At 35.8% G+C, this 25000-nt stretch overlaps 1 protein-coding gene across 3 annotated transcripts in view; it reads right to left on the bottom strand.

Annotated features, from left to right (window-relative positions):
- Window positions 1-4216: 4216 nt before the first annotated feature.
- Window positions 4217-25000, bottom strand: part of lhx9 (LIM homeobox 9) — a 20847-nt gene continuing 63 nt past the window's right edge. Inside the window, exons 1-5 of one of the 3 annotated variants that reach the window (XM_061883488.1) lie at window positions 24462-25000; window positions 22859-23061; window positions 19360-19724; window positions 9731-9933; window positions 4217-4879 (exon numbers count right to left, since the gene is read on the bottom strand). The exon at window positions 24462-25000 is cut by the window's right edge and continues 59 nt beyond it. In XM_061883488.1, the coding sequence (XP_061739472.1) occupies window positions 4823-4879; window positions 9731-9933; window positions 19360-19724; window positions 22859-23061; window positions 24462-24641 (1008 nt within the window). In that variant the 5' untranslated portion in view covers window positions 24642-25000 and the 3' untranslated portion in view covers window positions 4217-4822. Of the gene's footprint in view, window positions 4880-7980; window positions 9401-9730; window positions 9934-19359; window positions 19725-22858; window positions 23062-24461 lie in introns of those variants that run through there. The other 2 variants (XM_061883487.1, XM_061883486.1) reach the window with 2 other exon arrangements.

Raw genomic sequence — 25000 nt, 5'->3', positions numbered from 1 at the left:
TGTAATGTTACAGTGGCCCAAAATATTAAATATACCTGTTAAATAAAACCTCTGCCTTGTTTTAATGAATATTTAGGCCTACTACGCCACTGTTTTTTAATGTTGGTCATTATGTTGGTAATTGAAGAGCCAAGTGTTTTCTGAGGTAGTACTTGGTGGAAAAAAGTTTGTGAACCACTGTTCTAGATAAACGCCCTGAATATTTGAATTTGCTTTGGGCGAGGGATTGTTCAAATTTACCCTTTTTTTACAAAGAAGTGGCAACAAATTCAATATAAAGTGGCCAGAATGATTTTTTTCTCATGGAAATATGATTATAAATATGTCAAAATTCCCCTTATTTCGGAGTTTAGATGAGCTGAATTATAATTATATGTCAGGATTATATTATTACTAGTCTCCCCCTGTCTTTAGAAACTAGTAATGTGAAGCGAAGTAAAGTGAATTATATTTACAGTGGGGCAAAAAAGTATTCAGTCAGCCACCGATTGTGCAAGTTCTCCCACTTAAAATGATGACAGAGGTCTGTAATTTTCATCATAGGTACACTTCAACTGTGAGAGACAGAATGTGAAAAAAAAATCCAGGAATTCACATTGTAGGAATTTTAAAGAATTTATTTGTAAATTCTGGTGGAAAATACGTATTTGGTCAACCATTCAAAGCTCTCACTGATGGAAGGAGGTTTTGGCTCAAAATCTCACGATACATGGCCCCATTCATTCTTTCCTTAACACGGATCAATCGTCCTGTCCCCTTAGCAGAAAAACAGCCCCAAATCATGATGTTTCCACCCCCATGCTTCACAGTAGGTATGGTGTTCTTGGGATGCGACTCAGTATTCTTCTTCCTCCAAACACGACGAGTTGAGTTTATACCAAAAAGTTCTATTTTGGTTTCATCTGACCACATGACATTCTCCCAATCCTCTGCTGTATCCATTTTGGTATAAACTCAACTCGTCGTGTTTGGAGGAAGAAGAATACTGAGTTGCATCCCAAGAACACCATAACTACTGTGAAGCATGGGGGTGGAAGCATCATGCCCGAGTCGGGGCTGTTTTTCTGCTAAGGGGACAGGACGATTAGTCCGTGTTAAGGAAAGAATGAATGGGGCCATGTATCGTGAGATTTTGAGCCAACACCTCCTTCCATCAGTGAGAGCTTTGAATGGTTGACCAAATACTTATTTTCCACCATATTTTACAAATACATTCTTTAAAATTCCTATGATGTGAATTCCTAGATTTTTTTCACATTCTTTCTCTCTCATGATGAAAATTACAGACCTCTGTCATCATTTTAAGTGGGAGAACTTGCACAATCGGTGGATGACTAAATACTTTTTTGCCCCACTGTATATAGCGCTTCTCTCTAGTGACTCAAAGCGCTGTACTTAGTGAAATCCAATATCAAGTTACATTTAAACCAGTGTGGGTGGCACTGGGAGCAGGTGGGTAAAGTGTCTTGCCCAAGGACTCAACGGCAGGGACTAGGATGGCGGAAGCAGGGATCGAACCTGGAACCCTCAAGTTGCTGGCGCAGCCACTCCACCAACTAAGTTATACCATACCAATAAAGTTGGTAACGCGTCTGTTTCCAACTTTAATAGAGGGTCTTTGAACACACCACAGTTATGTCCAATGGTGAAGCTTGCACGTAACTTTCTCCTAAGCTGCCACATATAGATTCATTGAACGGGACAAGCGGTAGAAAATAGATGGATGGATATTTTTATTTTTTCACCTTGCTTAATGTTTGAACGAACCATTTTGCATTGCATTTTCTAACGGATGGATGTGTGTAGGTTAAACAATCTTAATTTGATTCACGCAAAGTTATTATTGCTAAATTATTTTACCTTAAAATTCATGACGTCATTTTTTTGTTTATAACTTACATATTTATATGACTGAAAACAATATTGAAACTTCACAAAAGCCACCATGTGCTTGGGGCACCGGTGCTAGTGATGTGCGATACTCCTGATTTTCTCTCCGATTCCGATATCGAGTAAATAGGTGAATAACAATATCGTCAAGTTAATAGAACAGAAAAAAACCCTGGACAAAATCATAGTGTAGTGTACGAAAATGGAGTTTCCAACCATAAAACAAGGAAATGAGTGAAATAAAAGCATAAAATACATGTATTATCAAGAACTACCATTAGCCTAAAAACACATAAAAAATTTGGTTACATGAAATGTAAAAAAAAAATAAACCAAAGCATCCACCATTGACACAAGTTTTGTACACAGTGCTTCTGTTCACTCAGCATCAAGGGTTGGAATTGGGTGTTAAGTCACCAAACTGATTCCCGAGCGCGGGCATCGCTGCTGCTCACTGCTCCTCTCACCTCCCAAGGGGTGGAACAAGGGGATGGGTCAAATGCAGAGGGTAATTTCACCACACCTAGTGTGTGTGTGACTATCAGTTGTACTTTAACTGTTCGCTTTAACTTTAATGGACAACTAAAGCAGTGTTTTTCAACCACTGTGCCGCAGTGTGCCGTGAGATACAGTCTGGTGTGCCGTGGGAGATTATCTAATTTCACCTATTCGGGTTAAAAATATTTTTTGCAAACCAGTAATTATAGTCTGCAAATGATGTGTTGTTGTTGAGTGTCGGTGCTGTCTAGTGCTCTTCAGAGTAACTGTGTAATACTCTTCCATATCAGTCAGTGGCAGCCGGTGCTAATCGCTTTGTAGATGTCGGAAACAGCGGTAAGCAGGGTGAAGGTAAAATTGTGTCTAATGCTTAAACCAAAAACAAACAAACGTTGAGTGCCCTTAAGAAAAGTAATTGAAGCTTAGGGAAAGCTATGCAGAACAAAACTAAAACTGAAACTGAACTGGCTACAAAGTAAACAAAAACAGAATGCTGGACGACAGCAAAGACTTACTGTGAAGCAAAGCCTACCATGAATTGATTAACGTGGACCCCGACTTAAACAAGTTGAAAAACTTATTCGGGTGTTACCATTTAGTGGTCAATTGTACGGAATATGTACTGAACTGTTTAATCTACTAATAAAAAGTATCAATCAATCAATCAATCAGAGTCCACAAAGAACATCCGAACATAACATGACAATCAACAATGTCCTCACAAAGAAGGATAAACACAACTAAAATCTTTTTGATTGCTAAAACAAAGTAGATGCGGGAAATATCGCTCAAAGGAAGACATGAAACCTCTACAACAGGGGTAGGGAACCTTTGGCTCTAGAGCCACATCTTTCGATGACTGCATCTGGTTCTCAGATAAATCTTAGCTGACATTGCTTAACACGATAAGTAAGGAATAATTTTGCTGGTAATCACAGTGTTAAAAATAACCCTCAAAATAGAAAACATTCTCATGCATTTTAATCCATCCATCCATTTCCTACCGCACCTGTTCAAGAAGTCACATTATTGGTAAGAAGTATTTTATTTATTATTGGTTAGCTTCGAATAAAAATGTTATTAAAAATAATAGGAGACTTATTGTACTCTAAAAATGTTGTTATCAATTAAAAATGCATGCATTTAGTTGTATTCGGTGTTAAAAAAATATTATATGGCTCTCATTGGAAATACATTTTAAAATCTTTGGCTTTCATGGCTCTCTCGGCCAAAAAGGTTCCCGACCCCTGCGCTACAGGAAAATACCAAAAAAAGAGAAAAAGCCATTAAAATAGGAACAATAAACTCCAAATAAGTCAGGGGGTGATGTGACAGGTGGTGACAGTACACCTACTTTGAGATAACGACTTTTTACTGTCAACTGAGTTTCATTTTTTAATGATCTCTGCTGGTGGTCTGCCTCTGGATTTTTTTCAACGCAAAAAATGTGCCCTGGCTCAAAAAAAGGTTGAAAAACACTGAACTAAAATATCGATCTTTTGAATTGACAATCGATATTACAGTATAAACATCTAGTATGGGTATGTCAGTATCGATTGGCACAACATCCCCACTTCACACATTCCTGCCAGGGCAATTTTGATATAAAATACTCTCTCAAACGGACGGCTCACACTTAGAGAGCCGTTCAAAAGACTCGACTCGTTGGCGAACTTCACATCTCTACTTGAAGTGTGTGGGATCATAACGCTACGTCACGCCTCAGAGCTTCTCGTGTCAGGCAGAACTAACCCTCCCACTGTGTGTGTGTGTGTGTGTGTGTGTGTGTGTGTGTGTGTGTGTGTGTGTTACATAAGTGCCACGGACATGATTTTCTCACACTTTATTGAGCAGGAGACAATAAATAACGCACACAGCCAATCAAAGCAAATGATTTACATCAACAAGCCGACGAGGCACATGCAAAACCGTCAGCGTCTACTTCATTGTGCGCTTAGTTTTTTTTTTTTCCTCCTCCCATCCCTCGGCATCCCTCCGGCTCAGGCAGATGGCAAAACTCCAACTCTGCAGTCCCTCTTGGTGCACACGTTGTCATGTTTGACGGGCATCCCGCTGCCCATTTTCAGGGGAGGCCGCCAAAAGGACAAAAGAAAGTTTCTATATAGGAAGACGGAGCACGTAGAGGAGAAAGATGGCAGGCTGACATATAGGTGTCTGTCAGTGTGTGTGTGTGTGTGTGTGTGTGTGTGTGTAAAAGTGTGTAACATCCATAGCGTCTCACTTGGGCCTCTGTGCTGTGTTTACTTACTGTGTTACATTTTATTGTCATTGTTGTTTTTGCATGAGTCATTCCAAAGCCAACATTACATAGCACACATTTTTGGCTAAAAATCGGATCTGCTATCATCTTATCCTATAATATTGTCTTTGTCTTCAATGGTGACGTCAAAGTTTCCCCCTTCTCTTTAATACTTTAGGGAATTTTCAAACGTCGGGATGTATGGCTGTAATGCCCCAAGATTTGTTCTCCCTGCAAGAAATGATAGAGTAAGAATATATTAACTCCAGAGCAACCTGGCTTTACGGGCTTTGCCATGATATACAAACGTTAGATATGTGCTTTGCAGCGTTCTGGCCACTCAAATCCATCATGCATTAAAGAGCAGGTTGAAATTTGCAGGGTTTGGATGCAAATCCGTGGGGCATTACGTCAAAAAACATCATAAAAGGGGGACTACAGATTAAAAATGGGAGCAAAAATAAGGAACTGTTGCGCTCGCTCGCCTGTTGTCGATGCGACTTTTATAAGGAGGAACACACAAACACACAAAACAAATCAAAATAAAAAGCCTTTTAAATCAAAGTATTTTTTTTTATTCACACAAATTGAATAAGATATATAACAACCGGTTTGGTCCATAAATATTTAAGGGGAAATAGTTTCTATACACCATCTTTATCAAGAAACAGGAAAACATGGACAATCTTGATAGAACACGTACTGTACTCAACTATTAACACCAAGATCAATATATAAGCTTCTTGGAACTATATCTGAAAGAGTGCACAAATGCTTTCTATGACATAGCTGCTCCCCCCTCCCCCAGCCCCACCCGCCACAAACAGGATACACCATAAAAAGATCTTTGAAAATAAGATGCAAAACAGTACAAAACTAGTGAGGCGTCCAAAGGGTGTGGATCAGTTAACAAAGAACACGGAGAATCCTGAATTTCACAAACTTTTCCCAAGTTCTCGCATAAGGCACATAGTAGAACTGAGTTAGGCATCCACTCCCTCAGGTAGACTTAAGTACCACTTTGTTCTACGACAGAACAATTTGCTTTTTCCTACTACCTTTCAGCCAAAGGAAACTTGTATGTTGTTGTTTTTTTTTTTGGTCTGGTCTGGTAATAAGTGTCATTCAAATAAAATGACAGTAAAAACATGGACACCTGTCTTTACAAGTCCACCGACGTATCTCACTTCAAGGTTTTTTTTTTTTTTACCTTGGAAAAAAAAAATCATCACCCTGAGCAACACGATTAAACAATAATGCACTTGTTCACGGGGCGTTGTGTTTACTTTGTTTACTGCGATTCATCGACCAGGACAACAAAACATCAGGAGGCGGTTGGTTGCATCAGGGGTGTCCAAAGTGAGGCCCCTTTCTCTTTTGCAACGTGTAAAAATATAAAAAAAAATTATGATTATTTCCGATAGTAGAAAAGACTACAATTTCACTTTTTCAAACAATTTCCCTTATTTTTAGACCACACTTTTTCACCAAGTACCACCTCAGAAAAATTTGGGGTCTCCAAGTACCACCATATTGACCAACATTAAAATACTGCCGCGTGGTAGGCCCAAGTATTCATAAAAAACAAGTCAGAGGTTTTATTTAACAAGTGTATTTAATATTTTGGCCACTGTAACATTACAAACAGTTTGAACAGTAACAATGTGTCATAAATTTAATGAGTGATTATTTGACATACCACTAATGGTGCCCGCGTATCACCGGTGGCACGGCTCTGCCTCCAAATAAAACCTCTCCGATGATGGAAAAGACAAATATTTATTTTGTTTAAATAGTTTCTCATACATTATTCATTGTCCCCTCCTCCACAAACACAATAATAATTATCTGATGGTGGGAACTAGTGTGTGAATGTGAGTGTGAATCGTATTGGCCCTGCCAAAAGGGACAAGCGGTAGGAAATGGATGGGAATTTTTTTCTCACATAACCCACCTTTTTTCCACAAAAAAAGTACATGTTTTACTCATACAAATGTTAACATATAAAAAGCAAAGATGTCAATCTTGCAGATATTCTTATGTCACAGAAGAGGTTGATTATGGGCAATTTCCCTTATATCCTGTAAAAAATCCCCTTTTTCCCATAAAATGTATCTCATTTTCAGTCAAATTTACCTTATTTTCCGTTATATTTCCCCTATTTTTCGTAGAAATGTCCCTTATTTCCCGTGAAATTTCCCTTATTTTTCCCGTAAGATGTCCCTTATGTTGTTTGTATAGTTTCCCGTGAATTTCCCAAAGTCAAACTTTCACCACCCAAAACCCCTTATTTTCAATTGTAAACATAAACATCCTTCAATATACTCCAGGAAAGCTGTGGTTACAAATGTAGCTTTCCACCAACAATGTGTGAATGTACAGTCAAGGAGTCATGGATTCTCACTTCTCTGTGAAGCACTTTGAGTGTGTAGAAAAGCACTATATATATCTCATGTATTATTATTACTATTTCCTGCAAATATGTCCCTTATTTCCTGGAAATTTTACTTTTTTTAACAAATGCAAATGTTTACAGGTATACTTTGAAAAGAAAACAAAGATGTCCATGTAGCAGATATTCTTATATCACACGGGCGTTGCTTATTTTCTTATTTTGCTTCAATAGTTTCCCCTAAATTTCCCATAGTCTAACTTTCTTACTGCCCTGGTAATTTTGGCTTACTTTCTGGAATATTGGCCTTGTTTCTGAATGCAAATGTTGACAGATATACTGTATGTATATCTGTAAATATAGCATATATACATACAATTTCCCTGTTTATTTTTTTTTTCCTTTTTGGGGAGGAAAATTTGGCAAATTTTCAGTTAGTTTTTTTTTTCTTTCTGGAAAATGTCCTTTTTTTCTTACAAATAGAAATGTTGTCAGATATGCTTATAAAACATAGCTTGGATGTTAAAATAGATATTTAGTCCCAGAAGATTTGCAATTTCCCTAATTTTCCCACTTTTTCAAAGAAAATTGGCCAAATTTTCTGGTAATTAATTTTTTTCAAGGAAAATGGCCTTTATTTACAAATAGAAATGTTCACAGATATGCCTCTGAAACAAAGCTATTATTAAGATATTCTTCTTCTTCTTATACTTATTTTTCAATAAAATTTGCCAAATTTTCTGGCCTCATTTTCCAATGCAAATATTAACAGGTATGTCTATGTAGCATGTATTCTAACATTAAGGGACACTTCTTTAATTACCCATTCTTTTTTAACTATTAATAGAAAATGCCAAGAATGACAGGTATGTCTACAACATAAAGCTAAGATGACAAAGTAGGATACAGTCTATATTTGCATCCCGAGGGAATGCTGATGAAAAAAGACCAAAAATCCTGGGAAATATCCTTTTTTTTTTTTTTTTTTACAAATGACAGGTAATTCTCGAAAACAGTGATTCTCCAACGGTGGCACGGATACCACTAGTGGTATACAGGCTTAAATTAATTATAATTAAACAGTTTTCTTTTCCTGTATATTCAAACACAGTGTTATTCTTTAAACTGTATGTACTGTTACAGTGGCCAAAAATATTAAATACACTTGTTAAATAAAACATATGCCTTATTTTTTTAAGAACACTTATGCCTACTACGCTTTTGTGTTTTAATGTTGGTCATTATGGTTTTCTGAGGTGGTACTTTTGTGAAAAAGGTTTGAGAACCACTGCTCTAAAACAAAGCTAAGATGTCGATGTAGCAAATAATTAAGGGTCATTTCTCTTATTTTCCCATACAAACGTTGAGCGCTATAACACAAAGCTAATATATATTGGCCTACACGCAATATATGTTAGCATCTGTAATGTAAAAAAATTATCAAAATCATTGAATCTTTCTGATGCGACCCTGGCTGGAAAGAGTTTGGACACCCCTGGATGACATAATCCGCTCTCCAGTCATAATGTGAATGTTATTACCGTACCAGAATGTAAGATCGTTCCAAAAATCGTGGTAATCGAGTACGAAAGTTCGGTCGCGTGAGGAATCCAATTGGGATCTTGGCGGGATTGGACATTCAAAAAGAGAATTAAAGCCTGTTTAGTGGATCGATTCCTATACAGAACATTCTACAAGTTTGTTTCCCAATGACATTAAGAAAATCTAATTAGTGCCAACACAGTGCATACAAGTACAGGTTTCCGAGAGCAAAAGTCACCAATTAACCAGGAAGGGCTCAATTGATCATAATCAATACAAATGTACAAATAAAGGATACTACTTTCCAGGTTTTGAGTTATTGTTCTTCCAACGTTTGTTTTAAGTCCATTCCAAAGTCAGTGACTGCAAACTGTTGTCAAATGCTACACATTTTGTTTTGAAATTGTGGTCTTCTTGTTGTTCTTCCTGTTTGCGTGAAAACAGTACGGCACGCTGGCTTCCATGGTGCCGCCTGCGCTTGTTTTAAAGGTGTCAATCAGGGAAAAATGAAGAAGAAAGAAAAGAAAAAAAAAAGGCAAAAATGAAAGCAGTCTGTTCGCTTGTTAGAAAAGGTTTGTCAAGGTAGTTTGTGAGGGGCTCCCCGAGTCGTGGCTGTCCAAACTAGAGGTGACGGACGTCACTACGGTAATCGAGGGGTTTGTCAGGTCTGTTAGTGTGGCCGCGCTGGAGGGGGGGGTCAGGGCCCCACTGTCGGATGAGGGCGGAGGGAGCGAGGTGCCGTCAGCCTTATCAACACCTCCGTTCTCCTGTCGTAAAACGTTCCTTCTGAATTTGGCTCTCGCGTTTTGGAACCAAACCTGCAAACCAATCCCAGTGTGGCTTTTACTTGTTTGTCTTTATGTACGCTTGCTTGAAAGACAAGAAAAAGACTGAAATCTAAGGAAATGTATACAGAACTAAAATAATTGACATTTGGATGGAAACAAGGCAGCTGCTCCTAATCTCAGTGCATCTTTTCCAAGGCTCGCCTTGCTCTCCGCCTCCACAAAAAAACTGCATTACAATGTAAAACTAAAACACCCAACTCGTGACTACGGCTGCGTTCAAAGGAAACAAACGATGAATGGAGAAGGGGGTGCAGACTCGACACTCGGAGGAGGAAAGGAAAAAAAAGGATTGGTGCTTACCTGCAGAACTCTCTTAGTCAGGCCCGTCTTCTGGGCCAGCTGCTTTAGGTCCTTAGCGTCCGGGTTGTGGTTGATGGCAAAGTAGGATTTCATTGTCCGCAGCTGGTGGTGCTTGAAGGAGGTCCGCATGCGCTTGGTTTTCTGTGTTGGCGGGTAGGCCTGCTGGTCCCGGTCCAAATGGTCCGTGTCGTTCTCGTTGCAGCCTTGGTTTTAAAAGGCGTAGACTCAGAATGAATAACATTTAAAGGCTGGTGTGTGTTTTATTGTAGCTCCTCACATAAAACTGATGTTTCTTTCCCACCATTATTATGATGAACACTTGTGTCCTATACAAGTTGCCCACTAGGGGTCTCTGTTTCCAAAGAAGACCTAACCTAACCTCCAGGAGCTCTGGCTCTTTGAAAAACAAAATGCTAAAATGTTTTCACATCTAACAAATAAATCAAAAACAAGAATCCACATTGTGAAAAATATGAGCAGCTAAAATTTTGAACTTTGGGAATGCAAAATAAGATGTTCATATACATTGCCAGCTGTTTTATTTTGTATTTTTTCTGTGGATATTTAGCAATAATTTGACCTCAGTTCTCAGACCTTTTTTCTTCTGAGAACTAATTTTACCAAAATGAATATCACAATTTATTTGCTGTAGCTTTTTTCAAAGGCTAGGACATTATGAAAATGTCCTACCAGGATTTCATAGAATTTAACAGTATTTTCTACTGTAATCCAAATGTACTGTAACATTACAACTAATGAATGTAAAAACTATGACACCCTTAATTTTAACCGCAATGGTTATGTCACAGTGAAATACTGTACTCCAAATTTACTATAACATTACAGCAAATGACCGTACAAATTACAATACCATTATATTTTACAGCATTTAATATTTTTCCGTAATAACATACTGTAATCAAACTTGATTGTAACATTACAATTAAAATTAAAAATGACGATACCTTTTTATATGACAGCATAAAAAATGTTTTTTCAAAGTAAAACACTGTAATCTCAGCCCTTTGCATGTATGACAACAAATGACAAAATTCAAACTGAATGGCTCTTAAAAGATTCTGTAGAATACAATGCACACTCTTGTACAGTAGGTGGCAGTATGCTGTAAAACCGAAAGAGTACTTAACAATAAAATTCACAGCATTAAGTTGTAACTTTATTGTAATTAAGTGTAAAATCCAAGCAATGCAGTAAATGTACATTTCTGTTAAAGTCACGCAATTATTAGCTGGTCATTTCCGGGGAAACTAAAATAAAAAATTGTAATAGTATTAAAATGTCAACAACAAAAATGAGCGCTTTTCAATTTTTTTGTTAACTTTTCTGTTGTACTCTGTGAAAAGAAAATATTTTGTGATTATTTATACAACTGGCAACGTTTGAATTGAACTCTAATTAGGAAGAGGATCTCCAGTCAAACAGTGCGGCCGTTGTCGTTGTGCTATTTTGTGACAATTTGTCATCAAATAAAAGCTATATTCTCTGAAGTGAAAAGATATAAACATTGTCATGGAATATTTTTGACAATATAGTGAAGTATTCCAAATCACTTGGCGGGCTCACGCTAGCTCACGTTCTACTGGTTGGAGACCATACATAATATGGACAGGACAATATAAAATAAATGATTAATGTATTGCTGTGCTTCTATATGTATCAATCTCTGATGATGTATTATTAAACATGCATATAATAAAATGAAGATATAGAATTGTGTTTTCATGCTCTGGCCCCTGAGAACCGGGGCTGACCGCCTCACTGGAGGCCCGGGATTCCAACGTCACTTCCAATTAACGGAGAACAATTAACGCGCAGATTACCCTTATTCCTCCCTATTCATGGGGAACAGGAAGCACAATGGCTGCACAATGACGAATTTATCAAGCGCGCACTAATTCGCACAGAGACACAAAATTGGGGCGCTGCAGGGTGGAGCAACTCATGAAGGGAGAAATTATTTATTTTTTTGTTTTTTGAAACATTGCACTTGGGAGTCAGGTTTACTTATAGATACATAAATATGTATATAATTAAAATATGTCAGTTTGACCTCAGGCCAGATGCATGAATTAATCCAGACATGTAAATACATCACCACCGATTAATTAATATTCGAGCGAATTCATTCATATCTTTACGTTAGGGGTGTGCAAACTTTTTCCACTGAGGGCAAACTACAAACAACTAAATTGACCCCCAAAATTGTAAAAAGACACAAAAAAAAAATATATATATATATATATATATATATTAAGATATATATTATCTTTAAAACAAAACGTTGTATAATTATTAGTTATTCGTATGTCTTTTTGCTCAATGTTTACATTTTACCAATCTGCACTCAAGAAAAGGCCGATATTGAACGCCCCCTAATTTTGGCAGGGTTTCCCCGCGTTGTGTTTGGGAAAATTGTAATTATGACAACATTTAGAAACTGTTTTTTGGGTGAGGCGCTTTGATGTTTTACTTCTTGTTATGCTTTGGTTGTTAGGCGTTTGTGCGTTCTTGTATTTCTACCCTTCTTGAGACATCGACAAGGAACAGTACCTTCAACATGAGGACTGGTGAACAAGTTAGGACCGAAAATGGAAAACCATTGCATCTAATAGAGAGCTAAATACTAGAGTCTGTGAACATTGCTCCAAAGTCAGGATTTTTTGTTGATTTAATGTGCAAAGGCGGCAATATATGATAAAACAAGACGGCACCTAAAGGACTTCCCTATCCATTCCCGAAAAAACCCGCCAGGTGAACAGCTGACTTTTGTCATAATTTTGCCAAGTAAAATTCCGATGACTATAAAATTGTCAACATTTTTAAGTTTTCTCATAAAATTGTGACTTTTGTCGAGTAAAATCACGACTCTTTTCATAAAATTGCTAAACTGTTAAGCTTTTCTTGTAAAATGGTGACTGTTATTGAATAAAATTCCAACTTTTATCATTATATTGCACAAGTGTTCAGTTTTTTCTTGTAAAATGTTGACTTACGTTCAGTAAAATTACGAGTTTTATCATAATATTAGAGGAAGGCATTTTTCAGAGGTCTCTAGAAGGTAACAAATACTAAATTTGTGTGTGTGTGTGTGTGTGTGTGTGTGTGTGTGTGTGTGTGTGTGTGTGTGTGTGTGTGTGTGTGTGTGTGTGTGTGTGTATGTTTCTACCCTTCTTGAGACATCAACAAGGAAAAGGACCTTCCATATGGGGACTTGAGAACAAGTTAAGACCGAAATCATGGTCCCAATACGGAAAACCATTGCATCTAATACAGAGCTAAATACTACAGTCTGTGAACATTGCTCCAAAGTCGGGATTTTTTGTTGATTTAATGTGCATATAAAAGTAAACAATTGTTGAGCGCTAAATACTAGTCTGTGAACATTGCTGTAAAGTCGGGATTTTTTGTTGATTTAATGTGCATACAAAAGTAAACATTGACAGCAATATATGATAAAAAAATACGGCAACTAAAGAAGGATTTCCCTATTCATCCCCGAAAAAATAGCTGACTTTTGGCATAATTTTGCCAAGTAAAATCCCGATTTTTATTATATTGTCAACATTGTTAAGCTTTCTCATAAAACTGTAAATTATGTTGAGTAAAATTACGACTCTTTTCATAAAATTGTCAGCGTTTTAAGCTTTTCTTGTAAAATTGCGACTGTAATTGAGTAAAATGCCAACTTTTATCATTATATTGCACAAATGTTACGTTTTTTTCTTGTAAAATTTTGACTTATGTCGAGTAAATTACAACTTTTAACAATAAAGTACTATCTATGTATCTATCTATTAAAAGAGAGCTAGGCATTTTTTGGAGGTGTGAAGAAGGTAACAAATACAAGAATGTGTGTGTGTGTGCGTATGCGTGTTCTTGTATATCTACCCGTCTTGAGACATCAACAAGGAAAAGTACCCTCCACATGAGGACCGGTAAACGAGTTAGGAACTTTCGAAATCATGGTCCCAAAACGGGAAACCATTGCATCTAATAGAGAGCTAAATACTACAGTCTGTGAACATTGCTCCAAAGTCTGGATTTTTTTGTTGATTTAATGTGCATGCAAAAGTAAACATTGACAGGTGCACAGGCAGCAACATGTGATAAAACAAGACGACAGCTAAAGAAAGATTTCCCTATTGATCCCCAAAAAACAGCTAACTTTTTTCATAATTTTGCCGTGTAAAATTCAAATTATTATTATAATATTGCCAACATTTTTAAGATTTCTCTTAAAATTGTGACTTTTGTTGAGTAGAATTACGACTCTTTTCATAAAATTCCCAAAATGTTACGGTTTCTTGTAAAATTGCGACTGTTATTGAGTAAAATTCTTGTTAAATTTTGACTTACGTCGAGTAAATTACGACTTTTAACAATTAAGTACTATCAATCTATCCATCTATTAAAATAATGGGAAGCATTTATTGGAGGTGTGAAGAAGGTAACAAATACAAGAATGTGTGTGTGTGTGTGTTCTTGTATTTCTACCCTTCTTGAGACATCAACAAGAAAAAGTACCTTCCACATGAGGACCGATAAACAAGTTAGGACCGAAATCATGGTCCCAATACGGGAAACCATTGCATCTAATAGAGAGCTAAATACTACAGTCTGTGAACATTGCTCCAAATTCAGGATTTTTTGTTGATTTAATGTGCATACAAAAGTAAACATTGACAGCAATATATGATAAAACAAGATGGCAGCTAAAGAAGGATTTCCCTATTCATCCCCGAAAAAACAGCTGACTTTTGTCATAATTTTGCCAAGTAAAATTCCAAATATTATTATATTGTCATAAAACTGTGACCTATGTTGACTAAAATTACGACACTTTTCATAAAATTACCAGCGTTTTAAGCTTTTCTTGTACAAACCCTGCTTCCATATGAGTTGGGAAATTGTGTTAGATGTAAATATAAACGGAATACAATGATTTGCAAATCATTTTCAACCCATATTCAGTTGAATATGCTACAAAGACAACATATTTTATGTTCAAACTGATAAACATTTTTTTTTTGCAAATAATAATTAACTTTAGACTTTGATGCCAGCAACACGTGACAAAGAAGTTGGGAAAGGTGGCAATAACTACTGATAAAGTGGAGGAATGCAGATCAAACAGTTATTCGGAACATCCCAGAGGTGTGCAGGCTAATTGGGAACAGTTGGGTGCCATGATTGGGTATAAAAGCAGCTTCCATGAAATGCTACGTAATTCACAAACAAGGATGGGGCAAGGGTCACCACTTTGTAAGCAAATTGTCTAACAGTTTTAGAACAACATTTCTCAACAAGCTATTGCAAAGAATTTAGGGATTTTACCATTTGCGGTCCGTAAAATCATCAAAAAGTTCAGAGAATCTGGGCAAATCACTGCACATAAGCGATGATATTACAGACTTTTGATCCCTCAGGCAGTACTGCATCAAAAACCGACATCAGTGTGTAAAGGATATCACCCCATAGGCTCAGGAACACTTCATAAAACCACTGTCAGTAACTACAGTTGGTCGCTACATATGTAAGTGCAAGTTAAAACACTACTATGCAAAGCCAAATCCATTTATCAACAATATCCTGAAACACCGCCAGCTTGTCTGGGCCCGAGCTCACCTTAAATGGACTGATGCAAAGTGGAAAGGTGTTCTGTGGTCTGACAAGTCCACATTTCAAATTATATTTGGAAAAAGAGGACGTGGTGTCCTCCAGAACAAAGAGGAAAATAACCATTCGGATTGTTATATGCGCAAAGTTCAAAAGCCAGCATCTGTGATGGTATGGGGGTACATTAGTGCCTAAACCAAAGCATGGGTAACTTACACATCTGTGAAGGCACCATTAAAGCTTAAAAATCCATACAGGTTTTGGAGCAACATATGTTGTCATCCAAGCAACGTTATCATGGACACCCCTGCTTATTTCAGCAAGACAAGTGATACAACAGCGAGGCATCGTAAAAAAAAAAGAGTGCGGGTATTTTCCTGGCCCGCCTGCAGTCCAGACCTGTCTCCCATCGAAAATGTGTGGCGCATTATGAAGCGTAAAATACGATAGCGGAGACCCCGGACTGTTGAACGACTGAAGCTCTACATAAAACAAGAATGGGAAAGAATTTCACTTTCAAAGCTTCAACAATTGGTTTCCTCAGTTCCCAAACGTTTATTGAGTGTTGTTAAAAGAAAAGGTGATTTAACAGAGTGGTGAACATGCTCTTTCCCAACTATATCGGCACATGTTGCAGCCATGAAATTCTAAGTTAATTATTATTTGCAAAAAAAAAAAAAAAAAATATGAGTTTGAACATCAAATATCTTGTCTTTGTAGTGCAGTGGTTCTTAACCTGGGTTCGATCGAACCCTAGGGGTTCGGTGAGTCGGCCTCAGGGGTTCGGCGGATGTCAAAACATACCCGACTCATCGTGTTAATAAAAAATTCTCCCTATCGCCGTATTACGGATACGGCAACAGCAGAAGTCAGACTGATTTGCAGGTGTGTAATTTGTTGTGAGTTTATGCACTGTGTTGGTTTTGTTGTTTGAACAAGGTGATGTTCATGCACGGTTCTTTTTGTGCACCGGTAAAAAAACAGGGTAACACTTTAGTATGAGGAACATATTCACCATTAATCATTTGCTTATTAACATGCAAATTAGTAACATATTGGCTCTTAACTAGTCATTATTAGGTACTTATTAAGGCCTTATTCGGCATGACCTTATTATAACATTAACCCTCTAACCCTGACCCTAACCCTCTAACCCTTACCCTCACCCTAACCCTAACCAAATAACTCTAAATTAAGTCTTTGTTACTTAGAATATGTTCCCCATACTAAAGAGTTATCAAAAATATAACTTTGTCTTGAATTTGGAAAAGAACCCCAACATTTTATTTTTCACTAAGAGTTTGGTGAATGCTCATATGAAATTGGTGGGGTTCGGTACCTCCAACAAGGTTAAAAACCACTGTTGTAGTGCATTCAATTGAATATGGGTTGAAAAGGATTTGCAACTCATTGTATTCCGTTTATATTTACATCTAACACAATTTCCCAACTTATATAGAAACGGGGTTTGTAAAATTGCGACTGTTATTGAGTACAATTCCAACTTTTATCATTATATTGCACAAATGTTCCGTTTCTTCTTGTAAAATTTTGACTTACGTCAAGTAAAATTACGAATTTTATCATAATACCAGAGGTAGGCATTTTTTGGAGGTGTGAAGAAGGTAACAAATATAATTGTAGGTGTGTGTGTGTGAGTGTGTGTGCGTGCGTGCGTGCGTGCATGTGTGCGTGTGTGTGTGTGCGTGAATGTGTTCTTGTATTTCTATCCTTTTTGAGACATCAACAAGGAAAAGTACCTTCCACATGAGGACCGGTAAACAAGTTTGGACCGAAAACATGCTCCCAATACGGGAAACCATTGCATCTAATAGAGGGCTAAATACTAGTATGTGAACATTGCTCCAAAGTCGGGATTTTTTGTTGATGTAATGTGCATACAAAAGTAAACATTGACAGCAATATATGATAAAACACGACGGTAGCTTAAGAAGGATTTCCATATTCATCCCCGAAAAAACAGCTAACTTTTGTCATAATTTTGCAAAGTAAAATTCCGATCATTATTATATTGTCAACACTGTTAAGCTTTCTCATAAAACTGTGACTTATGTTGAGTAAAATTATGACTCCTTTCATAAAATTGCCAGCGTTTTAAGCTTTTCTTGTAAAATTGTGACTGTTATTGAAAAAAATTCCAACTTTTATCATTAGTTTGCACAAATGTTCAGTTTTTTCTTGTAAAATTTTGACGTATGTCGAGTGAAATTACGAGTTTTATCATAATACCAGAGGTAGGTATTTTTTGGAGGTGTGAAGAAGGTAACAAATACAAAATGTGTGTGTGTGTGTGTGTGTGTGTGTTCTTGTATTTCTACCCTTCTTGAGACATCAACAAGGAAAAGTACCTTCCACATGAGGACCGGTAAACAAGTTTGGACCGAAATCATGCTCCCAATACGGGAAACCATTGCATCTAATAGAGAGCTAAATACTACAGTCTGTGAACATTGCTCCAAAGTCGGTATTTTTTGTTGATTTAATGTGCATACAAAACTAAACATTGTCAGGTGCACAGGCAGCAACATATGATAAAACAAGACGGAAGCTTAAGAAGGATTTCGCTATTCATCCCCCAAAAAACAGCTGACTTTTGGGATAATTTTGCCAAGTAAAATTTCGAAAATTATTATAAAATTGCCAACATTTTTAAGTTTTCTTTTAAAATTGTGACTTTTGCGGAGTAAAATTACGACTCTTTTCATAAAATTCCCAAAATGTTACAGTTTCCTTGTAAAATTGCGACTGTTATTGAGTAAAATTCCAACTTTTATCATTTTATCGCACAAGTGTTCCGTTTTTTCTTGTAAAATTTTGACTTACGTTGAGTAAAATTACAAGTTTTATCATAATACCAGAGGTAGGTATTTTTTGGAGGTGTGAAGAAGGTAACAAATACAAAATGTGTGTGAGTGTGTGTGTGCGTGCACGTGTGCGTGTGTGCGTGAATGTGTTCTTTTATTTCTACCCTTCTTGAGACATCAACAAGGGAAAGTACCTTCCACATGAGGACCGGTAAACAAGTTTGGACCAAAATCATGGTCCCAATGTGGAAAACCATTGCATCTAGTAGAGAGCTAAATACTACAGTCTGTGAACATTGCTCCAAAGTAGGGATTTTTTGTTGATTTAGTGTGCATACAAAAGTAAACATTGACAGCAATATATGATAAAACAAGACGGCAGCTGAAGAAGGATTTCCATATTAATCCCCGAAAAAGCAGCTGACTTTTGTCATAATTTTGCCAAGTAAAATTCCGATCATTATTATATTGTCAACATTATTAAGCTTTCTCATAAAACTCTGACTTATGTTGAGTAAAATTACGATTATTTTCATAAAATTCCCAAAATGTTACACTTTTCTTGTAAAATAGCGACTGTTATTGAGTAAAATTCCAACGTTTATCATTATATTGCACAAGTGTTCCGTTTTTTTCTTGTAAAATTTTGACTTACGTAGAGTAAAATTACGACTTTTATCTTAATACCAGAGGTAGGCATTTTTTGGAGGTGTGAAGAAGGTAACAAATACAATGTGTGTGTGTTCTTGTATTTCTACCCTTCTGAGACATCAACAAGGAAAAGTACATTCCACATGAGGACCGGTAAACAAGTTTGGACCAAAATCATGGTCCCAATATGGAAAACCATTGCATCTAATAGAGAGCTGAATACTACAGTCTGTGAACATTGCTCCAAAGTAGGGATTTTTTGTTGATTTAGTGTGCATACAAAACTAAACATTGTCAGGTGCACAGGCAGCAACATATGATAAAACAAGACGGCAGCTAAAGAAGGATTTCGCTATTCATCCCCAAAAAAACAGCTGACTTTTGGGATAATTTTGCCAAGAAAAATTTCGAAAATTATTATAATATTGCCAACATTTTTAAGTTTGGGAGGCATTTTTGGGAGGTGTGAAGAAGGTAACAAATACAAGAATGTGTGTGTGTGTGTGTTGTTCTCACCCGTGTTATAGCTGGGTAAATCCAAGCCCATGGCGGGGCTCTTCCTCTTCCGCGGTCGGCCCTTCTGCGCCGTGCCGGTGCCGGTGCCGTTGAAGTAGGGCAGGCCTAGGCCGCCGCCCTTGGCCGCCAGCTCGGCGAAGTTGAGCTGGGGGTGGTAGTCGGCTCCCTGCACCAAGCTCTCGAAGTGGAGGCGGCAGTAGACCAGGCTGTCCTTCATGCCGAAGTGGTCGCCGGTTGTGAGGGTCTTGTTGCACGTGGTGCACGTGAAGCAGCTCAGGTGGTACACAGAGTCTCTCGCGCGCATCACCATCTCCGAGGCGGAAATCCCCAAGTGGCAGCGCGCGCACCTCTGCACCGAGAACCTTCTGGAACACACACATCGTCAAAACCACTGCCCGCACTCAAAACATAATCACGTACACGACACAGCATTTATTTTATATTTCAATACTTTATTGTCATTGTCGGTTCAAAAATAAATAAATAAATAAAATAAAATAAAAACTACATTGTCTTACTCGAATGCTCAAAAATAATTCATTAGAATAAATTGTGTAACTTAAAAAGTTGTACTTACTTAAAAATGTTGAGTGTGAGTAACATTTTTTAAAACTTGTTATTTTTAATCAAAATTAACTCGTTTGTAGATTATGTAACTGCTACTTAAAATAACACACACTTACTTAAAACTCAGTGGATTAAACCAGTGGTTCTGAAATGGGGGGTACGCGTACCTCTGGGGGTACTTGAAGGTATGCCAAGGGGTACGTGAGATTTTTTTTTAAATATCATAAAAATAACAACAATTCAAAAATCCTTTATAATTATATTTATTGAATAATACTCCAACAAAATGTGAATGTAAATTCATAAACTGTGGAAAGAAATGCAACAATGTAAATGCAGTGTCAAATCTGTCAGTGTTGACAGATAGATTTTTTTGTGGACATGTTCCATAAATATTGATGTTAAAGATTTCTTTTTTTGTGAAGAGATGTTTAATTGTAGCTGAGATAAACACCAGCGCCCCCCGCGACCCTAAAGGGAATAAGCGGTAGAAAATGGATGGATGGATGTTTAGAATTAAGTTCATGAATCCAGATGGATTTCTATTACAATCCCCAAAGAGGGCACTTTAAGTTGATGATTACTTCTATGTGTAGAAAATCTTTATTTATAATTGAATCACCTGTTTATTTTTCAACAAGTTTTTAGTTATTTTTACATCTTTTTTTCCAAACAGTTCAAGAAAGACCACTACAAATGAGCAATATTTTGCACTGTTATACAATTTAATAAATCAGAAACTGATGACATAGTGCTGTATTTCACTTCTTTATCTCTTGTTTTCAACCAAAAATGCTTTGCTCTGATTAGCGGGTACTTGAATTGAAAAAATGTTCACAGGGGGTACATCACTGAAAAAAGGTTGAGAACCACTGGATCAAACATAAGTGTCTTATTTTGAAATTAAAAAAATAATAAATCAAATCAAGAAAAAATTAAAAATTGCATTATTGATGCGTATTGTTATTACACCTCTGTGTGTGTGTGTACATGTATAAATTATTACATGCACGCACACACAGAGGAAGTGCTTTTATTTTGTAGCATTTGCGTGCACTTCCTTTTCAGGTAGCAGACACGAGGAGGAACATTTTTGAGATGGCTTAATTGGTAAGTTTTAATTCATTTATAATTTAAAAGTACATTTAACGTAAAGTCTACATATTTACAATCGGAGATACTCAAATATTGGAGTTTAAGGCACTCCAAAAAAAGTGGCAACCGATTGCGTCACTTTTTTGGAGTTGTTTACTTATTGGGTTTACAGCCCTTGTTTTACTATTTTGACAAACTTTTGTTTCCGGTTGTGATTATTTTTCTTTTATAATCACAAAGGACCGTCAATTTGGATGTCTTTTATCATTAAATCAATTATATATCATTGACATTTGTTTAACCGTTAGCTTTTCTTACTCACCAACATCATTGCTACTAAGAGATTGACATTTAAAGAGACATACACAATCTTTACTATTAAACTGCATTTACTTATTGTGGTTCGGCCATTTTTCAAGCAATATTTTTTTATTTCCTTTTGTGCTTTCACTTTTTATCATTGTTTTTGACATGTGTAGTGATGCACTTTAGTATTTCACTATTCAATTGATATTTTCCTATTTGTTTTTACAGTATTATTATTCATAGCATTTTTGTATGGGCCTATACACAATTCACGGAGTAAAACTTTACTCATAAATAGCTTTTATTTATTTGTATACTTTCACTTTTTAGTAAGATTTCACTATTTGACCAATATGTTTCAAATTATATGTACATATTATTTGTACAAATTATTTGTGTATATATATATATATATATATATATATATATATATATATATATATATATATATATATATATATATTTATATATATATATATATATATATATATATATATATATATATATATATATATATATATATATATATATATATATATAGTATTTTTGTATACGCCTACACAATTCACAAAGCATAGATTTGACTAACCCCAAAGGGAATAAGTGGTAGAAAAATGGATGGATGGATGGATGGATGGATATGACTATTTAAACAGTCGTTTCCAATTTATTTATGCAATGTTTGTAAAGGCCTACACAGTTCACTAAGTAAGCGTTCACTTTATACAATATTTCTTTATTTATTAATTTTATTATTATTAGCATTTTGTATAGCCCTACACAATTCACAAAGTACAGAGTTCCCTAACCAATAGTTTTCATTTCTTTGGATTTTTTTTCACTTTGAATAAATGTTTTGACATATAAGCAGTAAGCTTATATGTCAAAACAAAGTCATCTTTTATAATACAAATTAACAAACAGTAATAATTCAATATTCAATATTTAACAAATATATGTGTACTGTTAAAAAAAATCTAACACAAATTCACAAGCAGTGATAATTCACTATTTAATTAAAAATAAGCAGACATTATTTTATATTATTTGAGTTTTTTTGTATACACATTACACAAGAAATATTATTTTACCATTAAACCAATATGCTTAATTTCTGTGTGTACTTATAGAGCATTTTTTGTATCCACATTTTGCCGACAGTAAAATTTCATCATCCAACGAATATTTTTCATTTCATATTTTAACTTTTAATCAATATTTTTGACATTTTTGTATCCACATTTCACAAACAGTTTTCTCTATTGAACCAATATGTTTCCAGTGAATTTCTATAAAATAACGTGTATGTTGGAAAAATTATGTCTTGGAAAATATAGAATAGAAAAGAATAGAATAGAAAGTAATTTATTGATCCCTGGGGGAAATTGAGCGAGTAGGCCCGAAGTAATTTACAAAATGAGCAACAGCCTGCTAAAAAGAAACAAATAAACTGACTCAACACTTAAATTGTTTATAAAGTTGCAAATATGTCCAAATTGAAGCGTGGTGATGCAATATAAATACATCTTACCTGTAGTAATCCTCCTTGCAGTAGATGCTCCCGTCCTTTGCAAAACACGTTAGCTCCGATTCCAGCGCGAGTTTACATTCACAGCATTTGAGACAGCGCAGGTGCCACTGCTTGTCCACAGCCAGGAGGTAGTATCTGTCCGAGATCTTGCCCCCACAGCCGGCACACAGTGCGGGCTTCTCCGGGCTCATGGAGGGCATGGTCTGGGAACAAGGGAGCCCTTTTCATTCATCGTGTCACATATTTTCACATATTTTGTAAGCAAGAATTATATTTATATGTATGTACATAAATATATTTTATTTTTTTGGCCCAAAAAATAATAAAATGTTTGATGCATATTTATGTATTTTGCATATATATTTGTTGCATTTAAAAAACGTTTCACATTTATGTATTTTGCAAAAAAAACAATTGTTGCACATTTATGCATTTTGCCATATATATATATATATATATATATATATATATATATATATATATATATATATATATATATATATATATATATATATATATATATATATATATATATATATACACATACACACACAATGTTGCATTTTGATGTATTTCGGGAAAAATATTTGTTGCATAAAAGAAAATATTTGATGCATATTTATGTATTTTGCATGTATATTTGTTGCATAATTTTTTTTGCAGATTTATGTATTCTGCAAAAAATAAAACAATTGTTGCACATGTGTGCATTTTGCCATTTATATATATATATATATATATATATATATATATATATATATATATATATACACTTGCTGCATTTTCATGCATTTTGCAAAAAATATTTGCTGCAAAAAAAGAAAATGTTTGATGCATATTTATGTATTTCGCATATATATTTGATGCATCTAAAAAACATTGCACATTTATGTATTTTGCAAAAAATAAAATAATTGTTGCACATTTATGCATTTTGCAATATATATAAATATATGTATACATACATACATACATACATACATACACACACACACACATATATATATATATATATATATACACATACAATGTTGCCTTTTCATGTATTGTTGCATAAAAGAAAATATTGATGCATATTTATGTATTTTGCATATATATTTGTTGCATACAAAAATGTTACAGATTTATGAATTCTGCAAAAATAAAACAAATGTTGCACATTTTTGCAATTTGCCATATGTACATATATATATATATATATATATATATATATAAAGATATATATATATATATATAGATAGATATATACAATTGTTGCATTTTCATGCATTTTGCAAAAAAATATTTTCTGCAGAAAAAGAAAATGTTTGATGCATATTTTTGTATTTTGCATACATATATTTGTTGCATTAAAAAAATTGTTGCAGATTTATGTATTCCGCAATAAATAAGAACATCGTTGCAAATTTATGCATTTTGCGAAATTATTTATCCATATTTGTTGCAGTTTTTATCATTGTGCAAAACCTTCACGTGCACTATTTAACAATGTTTTAATTCTAGCACTACTGAACAAACACATTTTTATATTACATTGTGTTTTTAGCTGTACAATTATGAGATGATTTCCTAATATGACAATGCGAAACATGGCCGCACTCACCGTCTCTCTCCCGTTGAGCTGCATGCTCTTGGCCAGGCGAGACTCCGACTTGGACCGTCTCTCCATCTCCTCCATGATCCCTTGGATGTGATCCCCGGAGATCCCGTGGAAAAGCATGGCTCCCGGTCCCGGACGCAACTTGCAACTGGCCGCCTCTGCCTTGCAGCCCACCACTTCCATACACCGCGTGCGTGGACCGTACGGTGCAGGCTCGGCTCAGCGCATCCGAATGTGGGCCCGCAAGCGCCGGGGAGGAAGGGGGTGGCGCCGGGAGTGGGGCGGGGGAGCCAAAAAAACCCCTGCAGAAACTCAGTCTGCAAATGGCGACTGGAAGCAAAAAGAGAAGCAAAAACTACAGCATGGGTGCAGCAGACGGGAGGACCTTCTTGTTGGTGGTCCTGGTCTACAGATGTCTCTCCTCCGGATCAAAAAAAAAAAAAAAAAAAGGTAAATAGTCCAAAAGGAGTGATGGAGTCAAGGAGGAGGCTGGCCTAAACAGCACAAAATAATGAAGCTATTTTTAAAAAAAAGTTGTGTTC

Source organism: Nerophis ophidion, linkage group LG22 (genome assembly GCF_033978795.1).
Source record: "Nerophis ophidion isolate RoL-2023_Sa linkage group LG22, RoL_Noph_v1.0, whole genome shotgun sequence".
Lineage (NCBI taxonomy): Eukaryota > Metazoa > Chordata > Actinopteri > Syngnathiformes > Syngnathidae > Nerophis > Nerophis ophidion.
Note: the sequence above shows the minus strand (reverse complement) of the source record. Positions and strands in the feature narration are given on the sequence as shown.